The sequence below is a fragment of the Microcebus murinus genome, chromosome 4, assembly GCF_040939455.1.
Source record: "Microcebus murinus isolate Inina chromosome 4, M.murinus_Inina_mat1.0, whole genome shotgun sequence".
Classification (NCBI taxonomy): Eukaryota; Metazoa; Chordata; class Mammalia; order Primates; family Cheirogaleidae; genus Microcebus; species Microcebus murinus.
Window position 1 is genome coordinate 55292066 of NC_134107.1, and position 19479 is coordinate 55311544.

The 19479-nt window shown below is 38.3% G+C and overlaps 2 protein-coding genes across 2 annotated transcripts; both read left to right on the forward strand.

Annotated features, from left to right (window-relative positions):
* The first annotated feature begins 741 nt into the window (after window positions 1–741).
* Window positions 742–1689, forward strand: LOC105883331 (olfactory receptor 56A3-like). The gene has a single exon (XM_012786395.2). The coding sequence runs from the start codon at window positions 742–744 to the stop codon at window positions 1687–1689; it is 948 nt and encodes a 315-aa protein (XP_012641849.2).
* A 12957-nt stretch (window positions 1690–14646) lies between these two features.
* LOC105883395 (olfactory receptor 56A3) lies at window positions 14647–15594 on the forward strand. The gene has a single exon (XM_012786461.3). The coding sequence runs from the start codon at window positions 14647–14649 to the stop codon at window positions 15592–15594; it is 948 nt and encodes a 315-aa protein (XP_012641915.3).
* The last annotated feature ends 3885 nt before the right edge of the window (window positions 15595–19479 follow it).

Below are 19479 nucleotides of genomic sequence, written 5' to 3' on the forward strand. Positions count from 1 at the left end.
ATGAGTATAGATAAGACTCTGTGTGTGTGTGTGTGTGTGTGTGTGTGTGTGTGTGTAGGGAGAGAGAGAAGAATGATAAAGCAACTGTAATAAGATGTTCACAAAAGATGAATCTTGATTAAGGGTATGTGAAAATTCTTTTTACTATTTGCGTATATAATTTTTGATAAGTTGAAAGTAGTTCAAATTAAAATTTTAAAAATAAAAAAATGTAGAGATATAGACATAAATATATATGATTTTTATTTATTTTGATCATGGGATTTGTTCTTTGTACCCAGTCTTTCATGCTTCTGGATATTCTCAGATTTTACTCCCTTAAAATTTGATAGTGTTTAGCCTTTGGAATGTGTTTCTATACATTAAATAGAAATATTTTCTCAGCTTTTTCTATTTTTACTGTTTCATTTAAGTAATGTTTGATGTTTAAATAATTGCTATTCATTAAATATTAACCAAGCAAAGACATTGAAAAGATAAATTCATCCAAGAGAATATGTCAGATGAAACACAGATGATAGAAAAAAGATGGTCAAACATCATTTAATATATTTTATGGCCACCTCTTTTGTGTCAAAAATGTGTTAGGCACAAGGACTATGGGATGAATGAGGTGAGTTGTGTCTGTAACCCCATGAATCTTACAGTTTAAGTACATAGCCAACAGAGACTATGGTAGAATTAACTCTTTCTCTCTTCTTCAGCTACCTAAAGACAGCTACCTCACTAAAGTCACTGCCAATGCTGCTTTATAGCAACAGCTCCCTTCCTATTGAAGTCTCTGAATTCCTCCTCAACTGTTTTACCAGGTCTCCCACCTGGCAGCGCTGGCTGTCCCTGCCCCTCGGCCTCCTCTTCCTCCTGGCCATGGGGGCCAACGCCACCCTCCTGATCACCATCTGGCTGGAGGATGCTCTGCACCAGCCCATGTACTACTTGCTCAGCTTCCTTTCCCTGCTGGACACTGTGCTCTGCCTCACCGTCATCCCCAAGGTCCTGGCCATCTTCTGGTTTGACCTCAGACCCATCAGTTTCTCTGCCTGCTTCCTCCAAATGTTCATTATGAATAACTTCCTGCACATGGAATCATGCACCTTCCTGGCTATGGCCTATGGCCGCTATGTTGCCATCTGCAAACCTCTGCATTACCCTTCCATCATTACAGACCGATTTGTGGCAAAGTCAATTGCCTTCATCTTGGCCCGGAACACTTTTTTCACTGCACCTGTGCCTATCCTCTCTGCCCATCTCCACTATTGTGGAAAAAATATAATTGAGAACTGTATCTGTGCCAACCTCTCTGTTTCCAAGCTCTCCTGTGATAATGTTGCCCTTAACCGAATCTACCAGTTAATTGTGGCCTGGACTCTTATAGGATCTGACCTCATCCTCATCTTTCTCTCCTATATTTTCATCCTCCATGCTGTTCTTAGACTCAAGGTAAAAGGGGCAGCTGGCAAAGCTCTGAGCACCTGTGGCTCTCACTTCATTCTCATCCTCTTCTTTAGCACCATCTTGCTGGTGTTTGTTTTTACCCATATGGCCAAGAAAAAGGTTTCCCCTGATATCCCTATCTTACTTAATGTCCTACACCATGTAATTCCTGCAGCTCTGAACCCCATTGTCTATGGAGTACGAACCCAGGAGATTAAACAAGGGATTTGGAGATTACTGAGGAGGGATGGGTAACGGGAGAATGTTATTGTGTTCTTACTTCGTTTTTCTGAATCAAAAATACTGAAAATCACAATTGAAAGCCAGGGATAGAGAGGTAGAAATACATTCCTAATCCTTCTCTGAACATGCCTGATGATATAGACTATATGTTTTCCTTCTTACCTAGAGGCACATCCTACTTCGCCATTCCATGGCTCCCTGGAAGAGAATAAGGACGTGGATGTATACTCTCTCACCATACTACCCAGACAAGAGGCTTAAATTTTGATGCGTTAAGCATCAAACCTAATTGTTTACTACTAATTCAATTCTGAGAAGAACCAGTGGAGATGGAAAATCAATATTTACTTCAAGATTAGTGGCTGATGTGGACAGTGCATAGCATAGGCTTTGGAAGACAGTGCATAGGCTTTAAAATGATATTTAATATTAGAAAACCAACTATTAAAAATATTTAACCATTATATTTTAACATTTTCTTTCAAGCATTCAAAATAATTTATTGACAGTTATTTTGTGCTCATCATAGTACTAGGAAATGGAAGTCTAACATGAATAAATCTTGGTCCCATTACTCAAAGAGCACACATTTTAGTGGACAAGGCAGAAATATGTAAAATCAACTATAGTGCAATGTAATAAGAGTTAAAAAGAGTTGATTAAAACACACAAATAGAGAACTTTGTAAGCCCAGAAAACAGAGAAATTCATTTCTCTAGGAGGGATCAGAAGATTACACACAGACAATGGGATTAGGAATAGGCAGTACAATAAAGAAATAATATAACAAGAAGGTGGACCAAAGCACAGAAGTGTAAAAATCCTTTGTTCATTTACAGAATACAGTGTGGCTTCCTTATCACAGTAATGTCAACTCCATGCTGCCAGATTTTTAGCCAAAAACCTTGGAGGTGTCCTTGCCTCCCACTTTCTCTCATCAGCAATTAGCAACTGATCAGCTTATCCTGTCAGCCCTAAAATCCAACCATTTTTCCCCATCTGCTTCACATAAGCCCAAGCTACCCCATCTCCATTCTGGATAATTGTAATGGCCTCCTGGGGTAGGAGAGGGAGCCTCCTTGCTTCTGTCCATATTTCCCTATAGCTCATATACAGTAGCTAGAGGGACCATTTTAGATATGGTAGGCCAGTCGTGTCACTGTCATACATACTCTAAAGCTCTACAGGGCTTCACAACTCACTGAGAATAGAAAGCAAACTCTTAACAATGGATTACAAGGCGCCACACAATCTGACCCTCATCTACCTATCTGGCCTCCTCCTTTAGTCCACTCTATCTAAACTGAATCCCTGTCAATCTCTCAAAAACAGAAACCAAATTCCTGCTTCTGGGTGTTTTGTTGGTTGTTCCTTCTGTCCATGTAACTCTTACCCTCAGGTCTATTTTGTCTCCCTGACCACAGTATTTAAACTAATATCCCAAAATATTCCCTTAAAACACAAATACTTTTCTAGTACCTTCTGCGTTTCACTGTTCCTCATGGGGTTTATTACAATCCAGTGACCACAAATTTTGCTCATTTAGTCAGTGTCTCCCCACTAATACTTAAGCATCTTGAGGCAGGGATTTTTGTCTGTTATCTTCATTATTCTACCTCTAGCACCTAGAAGCATGCTTGACATGTGGGAGAGACTCATAAATATTTGTCAAAGAAATGCTTAAATGAATATTGAATAAATGATTGAATGTATGCTAATTACTAGGAATATAATTGAGACATAGTGATTGTCATCTGGATTTTTATATTAGATATCAATAGTAAGATGAGTCATGATCCTGTGGCATGGTCTGAGCAACTGTACTAATCATGACATAGGAGAAGATGAGGGCTTAAGAATGAGATCAGAAGTATATTTTTAGACAATTTGAGTCTGAGTACTCATCAGACATACAAGTGGAGATTTATAGAAAGCACTTGGACCTATAGGTTTGGCTCTCAAATAAGACATAAAGTTTAGCATTCACTGCAGATTGTAACTGAAGCAATGGAAGCATATTAGAGGGCCTAGGGAAGGAATGTATAGCAAGAAGAAAACCCACCAAAAAGCCCTGAAGAGCCCCACATGATCTTTAACTTCTTATGGCTGTAGGGAGATTAACATGGAAAGAAAACAAAGAAGTAGTGGTCAGAGGAACAGAAGCAAAAACAAGAGGGTCATAGAAGAAAGCACCTCACCCATGGATCATTGTCCATTAGAGGGTGTGGTCAACTGTACTCAAGGCCATGAAAAGTCCTTTTCTGCATAAATAATTTAATGATTTAAGTGCATTGCAAAAAGTTATGGGCCTATTATAAAATGTATAGGCTTATCAATGAAAACTTAGAATAATGAGTAGGAAAAAATTCTTATATGTATATAAAGTGTTCAGTTAGTACACAAAAATACTCTTTGCACTATCAAGGCAAAATTTCTAACTGTTTATATAGGTAGCATTTCTTCATGCTCTCCATTGTCAAATGTACCATTCCTAGCTAATTCTAAATTTTCCACTACAACAGAATTGTAGCAATAGTGCTATTACTCATAATAGTATGACTCTTTGAGCATGCTTTGTTGAAATTATGGAGATCTTCTTGCCTCTACAATTGCCTAATAGCATTTATTTAATACCAGCTATAGCATCACTAATGACATTGCACTACCCACAGATGCTGTCTTCTATGGACCCTCTCAAAGATTGTTACTCTTCTTTGTTGATGATGACCACAGTCATAAATGTTGACTAGAATATGCAGGAAAATGTGAACAATAATTCATTTTGTGGTCATGTGAAATGTGCTCTTCACAGCGCCACATGGTCTCTGGAATTTGTAGGCCATAATCACTGCATTCCTACAGTGAAATCTTTCAATGTTTACCATGGTCTCTCTAGAGAGTCATATAATAGCATGCCCACAGATATCTTCCATAACACTCCACAATAAAAAAAATGTCTAAAAGACGAACATTTTCATTTGTTCCTGAAATCCAAATAAAAAACTTTTCAACTTTATTGGCAATAACATTTGTTGCAAAGTATCATATTAAGATCAACCCAATGATATGAAATATGCAAGTGGTAAGAATAAATTTTAATTACAAAATGATATTTCTTTTATATGCAAGAGATTCTATTCACAAACTAGTGGATATAGCATATAAAATGATATATGAAATTTATTAATTATAAGTGTGTTCACAAAAAATTATATTATATTTTTACCTTCATTTCATCACAGTCATTAATTATGTTGTAATCCATATTTTTACATAATAAATGGTCTCTTGGTAGTAATACCAAATTAAATAAACCTTTCCTAAGGTAGATTTTTTTAAATTAAAATTTAGAGAAACTTTATTCTGCTAAAGCAGTAGGAACTAAAATTGTCAATAGAATTCTTAAACCAATTGCTGTACTTGGAAACAACTCATGGATTTTACAAATCATGTTTAAACATTGCAATGGCGTGGCATACAACAATGTATCACAGAGTACTTTAATTTTATCAAAAAAGCGCTACCAATTAAATTGTGATTATTTTCATCCCTTAATTCATTTATTAAATTCTTACATGTTCAAAATTTTCCAGTTTGTACAGAAAGCTGAAAATAGCATTGTGTTGCTCAATTTTTCCCAAAGTTGGAATGGGAAAGGTGTGAATCCTGAAAGAGCACCAGGAGTGAACGTGAGAGTCTTGTAAGTAAAACGGGTTAATTGAAAGGCTGTACATTCAATGGGTGGAGTCCTGCTCTGAAAGTGGCCAGTTGCTCTGCACACATTCTTCTTCCAAGAGAACTAGCTCCCCATATCATGATCCCGGAGGCTCCTCAAAGCAACATAGACTGTGATTTGTCCAGGACTCCCAAAGCTCAAACTTCCTCCAGCTTCTGTGGTTGCGGGGATGGTGAGGGCTCAGGGTGACCTTCTGCCCCATTTTCCCCTCATGCCCTCTTTATCCAAATCTCTTCATTTCTCACATTCTATTCCTTCAGCTTCTTCCTTTTGCTCAGTTTTACTAACTTTCTCTTAAAACAAGGGCCCAGGGTGACACTGTGGGACTCCGCTGGCTGTGTGGTGTCTTCTCTGGAGAGAATAGTGTACTCTCATAGAGAATAGTGTCCACAACTTTTCCGCCCCGGAGGAAAAGGGGCAGAGAGAGGTGGTCTGTGCAAGAAGTCCTGTTGGCACTCCCTCTTCCAGCGCAAAGTCTTTATCCAGCAGGACAAGGTTTACGGAAGCGCCAATTTCTCAGAGTAAGAGCCTCAGTAGAAATGTAGAAACACAGTTGTGTCCCAGCAGAATGTAGGAGGCTGTGTTCTAATAGGTGTATTTAAATTAGCAAAGAATTTAGTCCTCTGATTGGAGCGTTTCAGGGCGCCTCTCAGCATTCCACTCCTCTCATGCCCATGGCAATCAGTGCCATACCGCGGAGTCTTAGAAGCCAAAGAGAATGCAGTGCCTGACCTAAGCTTTCTCCTGGAACCACCCCAGGGCTCTGGTGACTGGGTGGTCACTATTGGGCTCTTGCATCTACCATAATGAGGTGAACAACGCTCCTGAGGTCCAGTAATAGTAATTCTCTTCGGCTGTCTTGGATTTGCTCCTCAATCTCAGAATTCTGCTCTTCTCTCCTTCTTCTCCCTCCTACCCACCCTGTTTTTGGTTCCCATGACTTGCGTGGGTGCAGCCTGGCATTTCATAAAGACCTGGATCCTCTCTCTAAGCCGCAGAACCAAGACCAACCACAGTGGTGGTATTATGGGCCTTTTCCCAGGGCAAAGGCACATGGCACTGGTGTCCAACAGAGAGGGCAGAAGAGTTGCAGAGTCTCTTCTCAGGCCAGGGACTTCTTTCTTTTGGTGATTAATAATTATTCAGAGCACTAATTGATAGCATATTCTTTCTAGGAACAGAGCACACCTGTGAGATCTAGTGTCTCTTATTAAATGTTATCAGTAAAAACATTGCAGTTAAGAAACATGTCCATTGTATATAATAAGAAAGAAACCAGGCAGTGCCTGGGTCAGACCCTGACCCTCACTGCAGGCAGGTTGTGGGAAAGCAGCTTGAGGAAAACACTGATGAGTGTCTTAGGATGAACGGAGGTGGGAAGGTGTAAAATGAGGGTGATGAGGTTGGTGTCAGGCCAAGATCATCTAGTGTCCTGATCCCACTCTTCCAGACCTAATTTCTACACAGTCCCAAGTGCCCCTGAGATCTCATGTAACCAGAGTGCAGGAATATGTCCCTGCCTCTCCTGGGAGGCAGTCTTGGCCTAGTCCCAAGGACTAGGAAGACAAGACAGATTTACACTTTACTGGGCACCAGTCAGTGGCATTTGGCCCTTCAGCATCTAGCCTAAGTGGTCATTGTAAGAAGTCTATATCATATCTCTTTGTCTTGTCAGGTCTCCTTGGGATTCTCTGAGTCTCCTGGCTCATAGTCTTGTATACCTGGTCTTCCCTTCACAGCCTAGGAAAGTTGGTCTTCTCCGAGTCAGGTGGGCCAGAGCGCCACTTTACCAAGTATAAGAGGGATTGAGTATGTTGATTTCTGTTCTGGTTTTCTACTAATGTCATCTAACAATGACCTTTCATTATGCTAATTTAATTTGTGTATTATGAATTAAGGATGGGAACAGTAGGGAAATCTTGTTGGCACAACAATGACTGAGTCGTCAACAGAGATGGATTGAATTACTGGGCATGCTTATGAAGCCAGACTGATTCCTAGCTCAGGACTTCTGGCTATCAGAATTTCTTGTTTCTTCTCCATGTGACATCTACAGCAGCTGGGATGCCCAATATGACATCTTTACTCACATGTCTGGCTCCTCAGCTGAGATGGCTTGAACATCTGAGTATGGCCAGGCACAAGCCTCTCTCTAGGAGGCTTTTCCATATGGCTAGCTTGGTATTTCTCACAGCAAAACTGTCTTGGGGCATCAGACATCCTCCTGAGCAACTTACCCAAGAGATATCTAGGTAGAAACTGCAAGGTTTCTTATGAGCTTGTCTCAGAATTAAAGCAATTTCACTTCTAACACATTCTGTTAGTTAAAAATGAATCCAAGAGTCATCCCAGATTCAAGACAAGGGGATCACACAGGGTATTGAATACTGACTAGCATGCTACACTGGGGGGGCCATCCTTTGAGATCAGCTACAACCAATGGTGATGAAAGGTGAAGTGAACTAAAGTCTAAATATTCCACATATTCTTCAGCTTCCAGTCAAGATGGGATAAAAGGACTAAATTTACCTTCCTAACTGAAACAAAACAAACACAGGATGAATTATATTAAACAATGGGTTTCAAGACATTAGACATCAGGTAAGTAAGGACAGTGATCCCTGAAATATAGGAAACAAATGAGGTGAGCCCTACAACTAGCCCAGTTTGCTGCCTTGAAGGACTTTCAAGGCTACCGTGCAAGGAGCCAGGATGGACCCAGGTGGAAATCATAGGTGTCCCTGAATTGACGAGACATATTTGGATGTGCAGAAAGACCAAAGCTGCTAAACCTCATAGAACAGAGCTGCACACAGAAAGAAACCTGAAAATCTATAGATCTTCATCAAGTAATGAATGTATGCAAGTGAGAAAACTACTTGAGGTTGGGGAAAAAATGAAAGCACCTTAAAGAATTAGAGAGAACAGTATGTAGCTCTCACACATGGCTTGAAATAGAATCTGTTCCCAGAGCAGAAAAGAAATCATCATAATTCATAGGGTACTGGGTAGAATATCAGAGTCCCTCCTCAGCAGTGAACAGCAGTCAGAAACAATGAGCCAAGTTACACATAGCAGCATGTAGGGGACTGGCATATATTTTCCTAGTTTAAGAATTAAAGTTAGTGAGTAATGTATGTGTTCTGCTCAGAGCGTTTGAAAGTAATCTGTTCCGGACAGGCTCCCTGTGATAAACAAAGGTGTTGCCTAGAGGCATAACAAAGGACCTGAGCTGCAACTAGCAAGAGCAGCCCCGCCCCACGGCATTGGGGGTCTGGAAACCACACGATAAACATATTGTTCCTGTGATTGCTGCATACACCCCATAAGATGGCTGGTTAGTCAATGACGGGTAAGACCCCCAAGGGAGGGGCGGCCTAAGACAAGCACAGCCACCGGGGTTCAGCCAAAGATCTTAGGGGGTCACCCTAAGAGAAGCTGGGGATGAGAAATGCCCCCTGTGGCTCACCTTGCCCATCCTTGCTAATCTCGGTCCTTTATCGATGCCTAGTGCCTAGAGCAACCACCTGGAAATTCTGAGCCAGGGGATATCTGCTTCCCTAATGCTATTCTGGAATTTACAGCTATCACTGCCACACCTGGGTGGTTATGTACAAGGAACTAACTTTAATCTTTTAGAGTATAAAAATAAAACGGACTCGGTGTATTATTACTTGAGTCAACCATTTGTATGTGTGTCTGCATTTTTCTTTGTATTCTGCGCGTTTGCGTTTTATGTTCTGTGTTCATCTTCCATCCTGCAAATGGGCCACAACAGCACCATGTATAGGTTTTTAAGATATAGTATTGACTGAATATGAAGAGCAACATCAGATTTGTAACACAGTAGCATTTATAAGAATTTAATATCAAAACAATTTGAGCATAAATCAATATATACCTAAACAAGCATACTGTATTAATAAGAAAGACACATTTAAAGTACACCAGAATTGCCACTTTTCTAAAGGTAAATGAAACAGGAGAAATGTTAGAATATGCAGAAAAAGAAATAAAAATAAAGTAAAAGAAAAGTCTTGAAGAAACTGATGATATTAGTTACCATTACTTGAGGAGTATGAATAATTCCTTGAGGTTTAAAACAAAACAAAACAAAAAAAAACCAAATCATGTTTCTTAACTAATACCCACTTACATGTAAACCTCAATTTTATATTACTCACTATAGCAAAAATTAGTATAGGAGTTTTCTCTCTGAAAAACATATTGTATTTTCTTAATAATATTCTATTCAGTTTTTCCTTGCATGTTTATCTTTATATACCATGGTAAAGTCATGATAAGTTATCACTGATCCATTCACCAGTGTGGTTTGGGATGTACATATCTAATAAGCATGTCCTGGAAGCCCTGAAGAATTTCTGAGTGAGTTTATTGGATCCATGGAAGGTACTGAGTGTGCACAGGCGAATAAGCATGAGCATATATGAACGGGCATGAAAGAGCCCTGCACGCAGGAGCCTGACTTACTGCCTACAGGACACACAGTCAACATAGGGGTGAATTGCCAGGGGTCCTTTCTTTCAGAGAAAAAAGAAAAAAATTCTTCTCTCATTTGCTTGCCTATCTATACCAGAAGGCCTTTTAGTCCCAAGGGAGGGTGGATTAAGAATTTCCCAGGAGGCAGAGTTCCTGAGGCTCTAGATTTATAACTACCCCAGACACTCTGGAAGGCTCAGTATTGATATAACTGGACGCCATGCTTCACACTCTCTGTAAGTGAGTCTGGGTGGAGGGTGCTGAGGGGTGGCTATTCCCAGATTAGCCAGAGGACTGAACTGTGTTCCTTTCCATTCCTGGGTCAGGACTGCTGAAGTAGTCTGAAAGCGGGTAGTAGAGATTGCATTCTGTCTCAGCTCAGGAGGCGTACGTGAGAGCCTGTACTCTGGGATCTTCTCTCTTTTGCCCTGCTTGGTGCTTGGTGGTGCCAGAAATGCAGAGAAGGTGGAAGCTTGGCCATAGGAGATTACTGGGTGGTAACAGAGCTGAAAAGGGCATGAGCTGGAGACCAGTTAAGAACATTTGGAGTTTCCAACTATGAATATGGAAATATAGGGACTTTAAAACAAAGAATCTGCCTACTAATGCTTGAATTAGAGGATAAGAATTAAATTTAGTTTATATAACTTTAGAAGTTTGGGACAAAGACCACAGCTGGGGGCCGGTGGGAGTCAGGAAGTAGTTCAAAATATTTCTGTTCAGTCTAAAACAATTGCTAAAACTACTTCTGCTGAAAACAGAAAACTATGCCCAGAAGCATAATATAGAGCTACCTATCACTGGATGCACTCAGTAATGTCAAAAATTACACCTGGGAGAGATGTCTCAGTGGCGTGTCTCAGACTTAGGAATTTAGGTGATATCTAAACAACCCTTCCACTTTTTAAAATAGAGGTTCTTTGATACCATGTTATGGGCCTGTCCTCCAGCCTGGGAAAAGGATTAGGTTGTAGGTTTCAGCAACAGTCTTTGACTTTGAACTTCTTTGGCTTCTTCATCCTGTCAGTGGCTGGAACTAGAAACATTAGGTCTCTGGATCCTTGGCTCTAGTGCTGCCATTGGCACATTTTGATGGCAAACCAAGATTGAAAGAGGAGAGGAGAAAAAGAGCAAGTGTGTTCACACATGCTTTACTTCTAGGCCTCAGTAGGTTGTTCTACTGAATGCTTGTTGAAAAAAATGTGATGAAGAACAGGCAGGGACATCCCACAGAAAAAGAGAAGGAAAAAAGGAAGAATTAGTGAGTGAGGGGAAGAGATAAAATAATCCTCCTATGTAATTCTGAGAAATTTCATGCTAGTATAAAACATATAGTAATTATCCCAAAGCTGTTCAGGAATCAAAATTGTACTTTTTTGCTCTAGGCTTCTCCATGGATCCTCATGCCTGAATTTCCAGATCTTGCATTTGGCTCTACGCTCTAAACATCATTTCGAGATTCTCCCTCCTTCACTTATTTCTTTCTGTGAATGCTTTGTGATCCCTTGTTAGAGATGGTGATATTTGGGGCTGTGATTTTTCAATGTAAAATTTTGCAGAGAGTAGGATCAAAGGATGTAATAAGCAAAGAATAGATGAAAAACAATGAATGAGAAAGGTAGTATTTAAAGGAGATATTAGGAATTTAACAGCCTGAAGTTGTACATACTATGGATACAAGCAAATACAAGTTATTATGGTTGAATCAGTTGTGACAAATTCTTGCCTTAGCTGATCCTTTTATTTTGTGTTCCAAACTTACAAATGAATGTATTCAAGGAGAAAGAGAAAAGAAAAGGCAGAGTTAAATGAACATAATGCCCAGGCCATAGAGAAGGCTGTCCAATCACCACCTCAAGTCTGGCAATCATGTTCTATGGGTTACTATCTTAAGTGCATCCTCCAATTCCAGTGTTCTCACTGTCAATGGACCACTCCGTCAAGGCAAAGTGCAGAACTACTAGACAAGAGAAACTGAGATCGGTGGGTGGCAGGTATGGATTTATGAAAGAGGAAAGTAAATCAGAGCATATGGCTTATGGAAATGATTTTGTAATCTTTATCGAATCCTTAAGGGGTTGTGCCTTAGGACTGGAACCTAGGAAAACAGTAAGAGACACACTAAGAAAGTGGACTAAAGAGGGAATCAGATCTTATGAGCAGGAGTCAGAGTTCCAAAAGGAAGGAAAAGAGATTCCAGAGTGTTGGAAAACTGCACTTAGGATTATGTATATGTGGAGCGTGGGATTGAGGGAGAAAAGTCTAAAAACTTATAAGAGGAAAATGTCAAGTAGTATATATCTTTCTAGATAACTATGGCAACACAAGAAACAAGGGTACTCACATTTTCGATGCCTTGGACCTGAAGAAATCATTGTATCTTTTATTTGTTTCACGTTTGAACCCTACAAGTTAAGCTATCATAAAGATGTGGAAAACCACTGAATTTTAATTTTCCTATGTGAAAGATAAACTGTTAAAATAGTCAATTTACCCTGCTGACTTCAGAGTATTTTAAATCACAAATGAAGCAGTATGTTTAAATTTCATTTTGAACCTGCCAAAATGATTACTAATATACACAATTATCACCAAGAGAAAAACAATTAGAAGATTAACTCAGTTTCTTCTGCATATCAGGTGGGAGAGCCATGCCTGGCAGACTGGATGTGGAATGAGAGGACCTGGAGGGGTGAAGAGAGAAGCCCTGGGAGGGAATGAATGTCTTCATCTCTCCACTGACACAGCCACAGTTGCCATCAGGGTCTTTCTGGTGAGGAGAGTCTGAAAGGAGCCAGCTGAGCAAGGATAGGAAGTGCATGTGGAGAACAGGAAAGACATAACTAAAACCCAAAATACTATTTGAACATCTTCAGAAGTGTATGTTCCTGCCAGTATGAAAATAATGTACAGTTCTGGGTTCAGCTTTATTACCACTTTATTACAGCTTCCTTTCTTGCCACCTTCCCTTCACCCCCAAACTCTTGCTCATCTAACAGATTCAATTTTAAAAAAACATTTAGTGCGTTATGGGTGAAGTTTGTTAGGTGGGGCATATCATGGAATTATTTATTAGGTCTGTAAAACTCTAGAAATTAATCCAAGCCAACCATCTGTATTTGTAGGAATATTATTAAGATAGTACATTATGAGTTGTTGAGATTCTGGGTTTTGAGATATCAGTTCTCTCGTTTGTTAGTGGTGATAATCATACACATTTCACAGTTGAATAACATGAAATAAAGCCTTAGAATATTTGAGTACAGTTCCTAGCAAATACTAAGGGTTCCAAACATAGGTAGATAATTATGTTATTTGGGGGAACCTAAAGAGGAAGAAACAGGGCAGTTCTTAAACATTTGATGAAAAACATTTTCTAAACCAATAAAATAACTTCTTAACACAGACTTCTGTCCTGGTAAACAGATTTCTGTACAATAGACTGTATGATTTAAAGGACCCCAGAAAGACATGACCTATACCTTTTGCCAAAGCTGTACCATTGTTTGGGTTTTCTTTCATAAGTCACAGGAAGGGGAATCTTAGAATTCTTTACTTTTCAAGTAAATGAGGATACCATATCGCTTAATTTACAATTCTTTTTCACCAATCTATCCCGCATGTCAGAGGTAGCCAACTCTTCTCTACACTTTAGTAATAATTTGTGCATAACCCTGTTATTATTCATGTATCATTTGTTCTTATTATTACTCATCTGCCAGAGAGGTTATATTTTTATTTCTTTGACGTAACGACATTTCTTTTTTCAATTCTGTGACCCTATTACCTAAAAGAGTGCCAGGGGAAATGGTTAAATGATAAGACAATAATGGCAACATTAAACTATTATCTGTACGGTGGTATATGTATACCTGGTTCATTATATTGAACCTGAAAAATAAAAATGGAATGGGAATTAAAAATCTTTAAGAATGAACTTCATTATTCCCACACTATTACAATCAGAGGAACCAACTTATCATCTAGCTTAATGACAATTGTTGCTCCCTCATAGCTATTTGGAATTGCTCATGCTCCTTTTAAGGCTGTTTCTTCCAGAAGTTGGGAATCCTACAAAGACCTAACTAATAAATAGAAGTAAAGCAATTATTTGGTAGGTTTCATACCAACCAAAAAAATGAATATTTAGATAAAATGGATATTAACATTATTTTCAGTGTATAAGTAAATATATTTAATTAAGCAAAAAATCAATATAGTTAAAAGGTCATAATACAAATCTGAGACTTTTTATCTGAGTCTTTCCATTGTGCCAGGCTTTGCTAGTTATTTAGGAGTAGTACAATAGTTAAACTGTAGATATGATAGTCTATGTAATCATTAAAGAGAAAATAAAGAAGAAATTTATGGATACAAATCAAGAGTCTCACCTGTTACACAGAAGTTTTTTTCTGATTAGTGTCTCCTTTTTAGTTTCTGCAAAGACATATCAATCAATTCTCTACAAAATAAAATGAAACAAATCAAACGCAGATAGATAAATCATATTACCTCACTCCTCTATACTATCTAAAGTGATAGGAAAACCTCAGTAACATAGCACTGAGGATAAACACATGAATTCATTTGGCTCCAGATAACCTGCTAGGATCCACAACTTGTACCTAGGAAAACATTTTTTTTTTACCCTCCTGGATATAGAGTCGGCAACTAATTTTTGATCCTAATTTTACAGGACACTGAAAGAATGTTGTAGAAATATATGGCAAAAAATGAGAACATACCAAAATGGCACCATCTCCATCGAGGTTTCAAATTTCCTCCTGAACTGTTTTGTCAGATCCCCCATTTGGCAGCGCTGGCTGTCCCTGCCCCTCAGCCTCCTCTTCCTCCTGGCCATGGGGGCCAACGCCACCCTCCTGCTGACCATCAGGCTGGAGGCCGCTCTGCACCAGCCCATGTACTACCTGCTCAGCCTCCTCTCCCTGCTGGACATTGTGCTCTGCCTCACCGTCATCCCCAAGGTCCTGGCCATCTTCTGGTTTGACCTCAGACCCATCAGTTTTTCTGCCTGCTTCCTCCAGATGTACATCATGAATTGCTTCCTAGCCATGGAGTCCTGCACATTCATGGTCATGGCCTATGATCGTTATATAGCCATCTGCCACCCACTGAGATACCCAGCCATCATCACTGACCAGTTTGTAGTCAAAGCTGCCATCTTTATTTTGGCTAGGAATGTCTTCATGACTATGCCCATTCCCATTCTTTCAGCATGGCTTTATTACTGTAGGACAAATGTCATTGAGAACTGCATCTGTGCCAATATGTCCGTCTCCAGGCTCTCCTGTGATGATGTCACTGTCAATCGCCTTTACCAATTTGCTGGTGGCTGGACTCTGCTAGGATCTGACCTCATCCTCATCTTCCTCTCCTACACCTTCATACTACGAGCTGTGCTGAGACTCAAGGCAGAAGGTGCTGTGGCCAAGGCCCTAAGCACATGTGGCTCCCACTTCATCCTTATCCTCTTCTTTAGCACCATCCTTCTGGTCTTCGTCCTTACACATGTGGCTAAGGAGAAGGTCTCCCCTGATGTACCAGTCTTGCTCAATGTCCTCCACCATGTCATCCCTGCAGCCCTTAACCCAATTGTTTATGGGGTGAGAACCCAGGAGATCAAGCAAGGAATCCAGAGGTTGCTGAAGAAAGGGTGGTAGTAAGGTCAACCGAATCTCTGAATTTCTAAAATTGGATGACTTTTGAATCATTAATGACTGAGTGGGTTGAAACTCGTACCTATGAGTTATAATCTCATACTGGTAAACTAGATATTGCATATTATTTTCTAAAACTTCAATTTTATTTTAATTTTCCCTTTCTTTCATCCTTCCATCAAGAATATCCTTGGCCCTTTCCCCCTTTTTCCAATGTTTACAATCTTATTTTGTCTAAAACAGTGACATGCCTTGAAGCATGTTCTAAAGTGAGAAATTTATGTTCCTAAGTGTACAACTGTTAACATGCCATGAAGTGTATATTCCTAAAAATACAACTGCAGGTATTTTGTGGCTTATGTTGTGTGCAATGTATTCTTATCTTCAGTTTCACAGAAGGGAATGAAAAAAAGACACAGCAGTTGAAATTTCACTGCTGAGTGATGGAGGGTTGCTACAGTTCTTTCATTAGGTCTTTTTCTCTCACCTTTCAACCACATCATTGCATTTCTCTGTCTTCCTGTCTCTGTGTCTTTCTCTTCTCTTTTCCTCTATCAGACGATGTAAAATTTTGTAATTGCACTGCAAGAGGGAGGGGCTTCTGCCTTGATTGCTTACACATGTGACAATTATCAATGTGTTTTCTTAGATATAAGACAGTCCTAAATCCTCTTCCTCATTATATCTTTGCTTAGGACACTTATTTTTGCATGCAGGATATCATATATGGTATGCAAACATGCTCTGCTAATGAGTCTACAGATTTTTAGGACTATAATATATAATTCAGTAATAGTATTGACATATAAAATAGCCTAGCTGAACATTATTTTCTCATTAATTGTATTAGTTTCTGAGCACACCTTGTGTCCTGTGAATTCTGTTAAATATTAAAACAAAAATGAATAGACCATTGTGGCTGCTTTAAAGAGCTCAAATTTTGGTTGGAAAGAATGCAAATATAATTTCCAGAAAAATATTCTTCTCAATTAGAGAGCAATGAGGATTGAAAAAGGTACATATATGGGAAGTAAGATACTTGGCAACCTAAGAAATCACTGGAAAGAGAGGTAGAAGTTCTGGGTAGTGGGTCTTGTGAAATCACACACAGGAAAAAGTTGGGTTCCTGCCTGGGAAGAAGTCTTTTATGTTTCTCATCTATTACTTGAGAATAGTGAACAATTTGTTTTAGAATATGCTTTCTGGATAAAATATATTGTGCTTCAATAACAACTTATAATATGTATTACTGTTTTTGACCATGAAATAAAAGTGTCAAAATAGTCCAACACAAACACTGTCCCCATGTCTTGCTCTTTCAAGTTTAAGTGAAAGCACATGGGATTAAACCTTGGCCTACTCAAGCTTACGTTCTGCAAAACTCTGTGTATTTATTTTACTTCTTCATACTGCAGTAAAAAACAATAAATTAGTACTCAATTTCTTAGCCCCTGGAAATCCTCTGAGCTACCAATAGAAATATAAGTATTCACTAATATATAGAAAGCAATTATTACGCCAGGCCCAATGATTCATGCCTATAGTCCCAACACTTTGTGGGACAAAGCAGGAGGATTGCTTGAGGTCAAGAGTTTGAAACCAACCTGTGCAACAGAGTGAGAGACTGTCTCTAAAAATGAATAAATAAATAAAATTAAAAGCATATAATCTATAATGAAAATTTTAGTTAAGAATTTCTCCATAGTGAAAAGCATTCTCTTAAGGTCCAACAATGTACACCTCTTTCTTTATGACTCAAAGATGAACTCCCTACAATCTCATTCTCCAATACATTTCAACATTAGAAAATGGCTGGCCTTTAAATGTGCAGAACTGAATACCAATGGGAGAAGTTTACAAATACAATGATTTAATATGCTTCTAAGGTAAATTTAAGCTGTCACTTCTTGGGAAATATTAAAGACCTTAAGTTTTAACAATATGCTATATTGACATCCATTCATCAAGGGACCAAAACTTTGGTTGGTAATCTTTTCCAAGATTGCATTGTTTATATAAGAAATCCAGGTATATACAATAAGCTGTTAGAAAATAACCTTGGATGGAAGAAAAAGGATACCTAGGGGAATTTAGAGTACCTACCACTCAAGGACTGAGAAAATTTACCATAAGACTTGTCTTCCAAAATATCAGGGTAAAATGTTTATACTTAGAAAAATGTGTGCTCGAAAACTGTTTGCTTGTTTTATATGTAACTTTTATTGCCAATATCAAAGTAATATAGACATATATTTATTTGAATAAAAAGATAACAGATTAACAATGTTTTTTATTTCACTAGAACAGTTGATATTAGTGAGAATTTCCTCCAGAACAGTGCTATTTACTGTGTGCCACATATTTAATTTTAAATTGTTTAGTAGACATATTGAAAGAGTAGAAACGAGTGAAATCAATTTTGACAATATATTTCACTAATTCAGTATATCCAAAATAGTATCATTATAATACATAATACATGTAAAAGGGTCATGAATAAGATAATGTACATTTGATTTTTTTGTAATAAGTCTTTGAAATACACTGTGTAATTTATGCTTAAAGCTTATTGCAACTCAAACTACACACATTCCAAGTGCTCAATAGCCACATGTAGCTAGTAGCTACTGCATTAATCACTGCAGCTCTAGACATTGTGTTTTAAGAGACAGATATGGTCAGGAAATGACATTAACTGGAAAAAAAGATATCCTTCTTGTAATGAAGATTATATTCACAATATAACACAGTTATATTTATATTATTATTTTTGGGTTAATTTTTCTTTTATATATGCTTTTCCATGGAAGTTACAGTTTAGAGGATAAATGAATCCTTTTTTTTCCCTTTTCCTTGCATTTTTTTTTTTTTTAAATTTGAGAATGTTATGGGGATAAAAACATTTTGGTTGCATGTAATGCCTTTGCCTCGCCAAAGCCAGGGCTACAAGTGTGCCCTTCCCCCATAGAGTGTGCTCTGCCTCCATTAGTTGTGAATTTACAGCCCTCCCTACCTCCCGCCCCCGCCGTGACTGGCACCCAGTAAATACTGCTACCATGTGAGCACATTAGTGTTGATGAGTTAGTATTAATTTGATGACAAGTACATGTGTGCATGTTTTTCCATTCTTGTGCTACCTCACTAAGACCCCAAATGCAAATATAATGAAAGCAAAAATAAACATTTTCTTCTGGAATTCTTATAGTTTCATGCCTTACACATAAGTTCTTTATCGATTTTGAGTTTGACTGTTTTAGATTTCACATATATGTGAATATATGCATTATTTGTCTTTCTGTGCCTGGCTTATTTAATTCTATTCTTGTTATTGCAGTCGGGTAATGTGATTCTTCCAGCTGTTTCTTTTTGCTCAGGATGGATGGTTTGGCTATTCTGTGGTTCCATATAAATTTTAGGATTATTTTTTCTATTTATGTAAAGAATGTCATTGATATTTTAATAGAGATTGCATTGAATCTGTAGAGTGCTTGGGTAGTATGGACATTTTAACAATGTTGATTCTTTCCATCCATGAACATGGCATCTTTCCATTTTTGTGTGTTCTCTTCAATTTCTTTCATCAATGTTTTATAGTTTCATTGTAGAGATCTTTCACTTCTTTGGTTAAGTTTATTCCTAGGTATTTTATTTTACTCATAGCTATTGTATATATGATTAGAAATTCAAAGAATCATTAGAGATGATTATGAGCAACTATATGCCAATAAATTGGAAAACCTAAAAGAAATGAATAAATTCCTGTATACAAACATCCTACCAAGATTGAACCATGAAGAACTATGAAACTTGAATAGACCAATAATAAATAATGAGATAGAAGCAATAATAAGAAGTTTCCCATCAAAGGAAAGCCTAGAGCCTGATGAC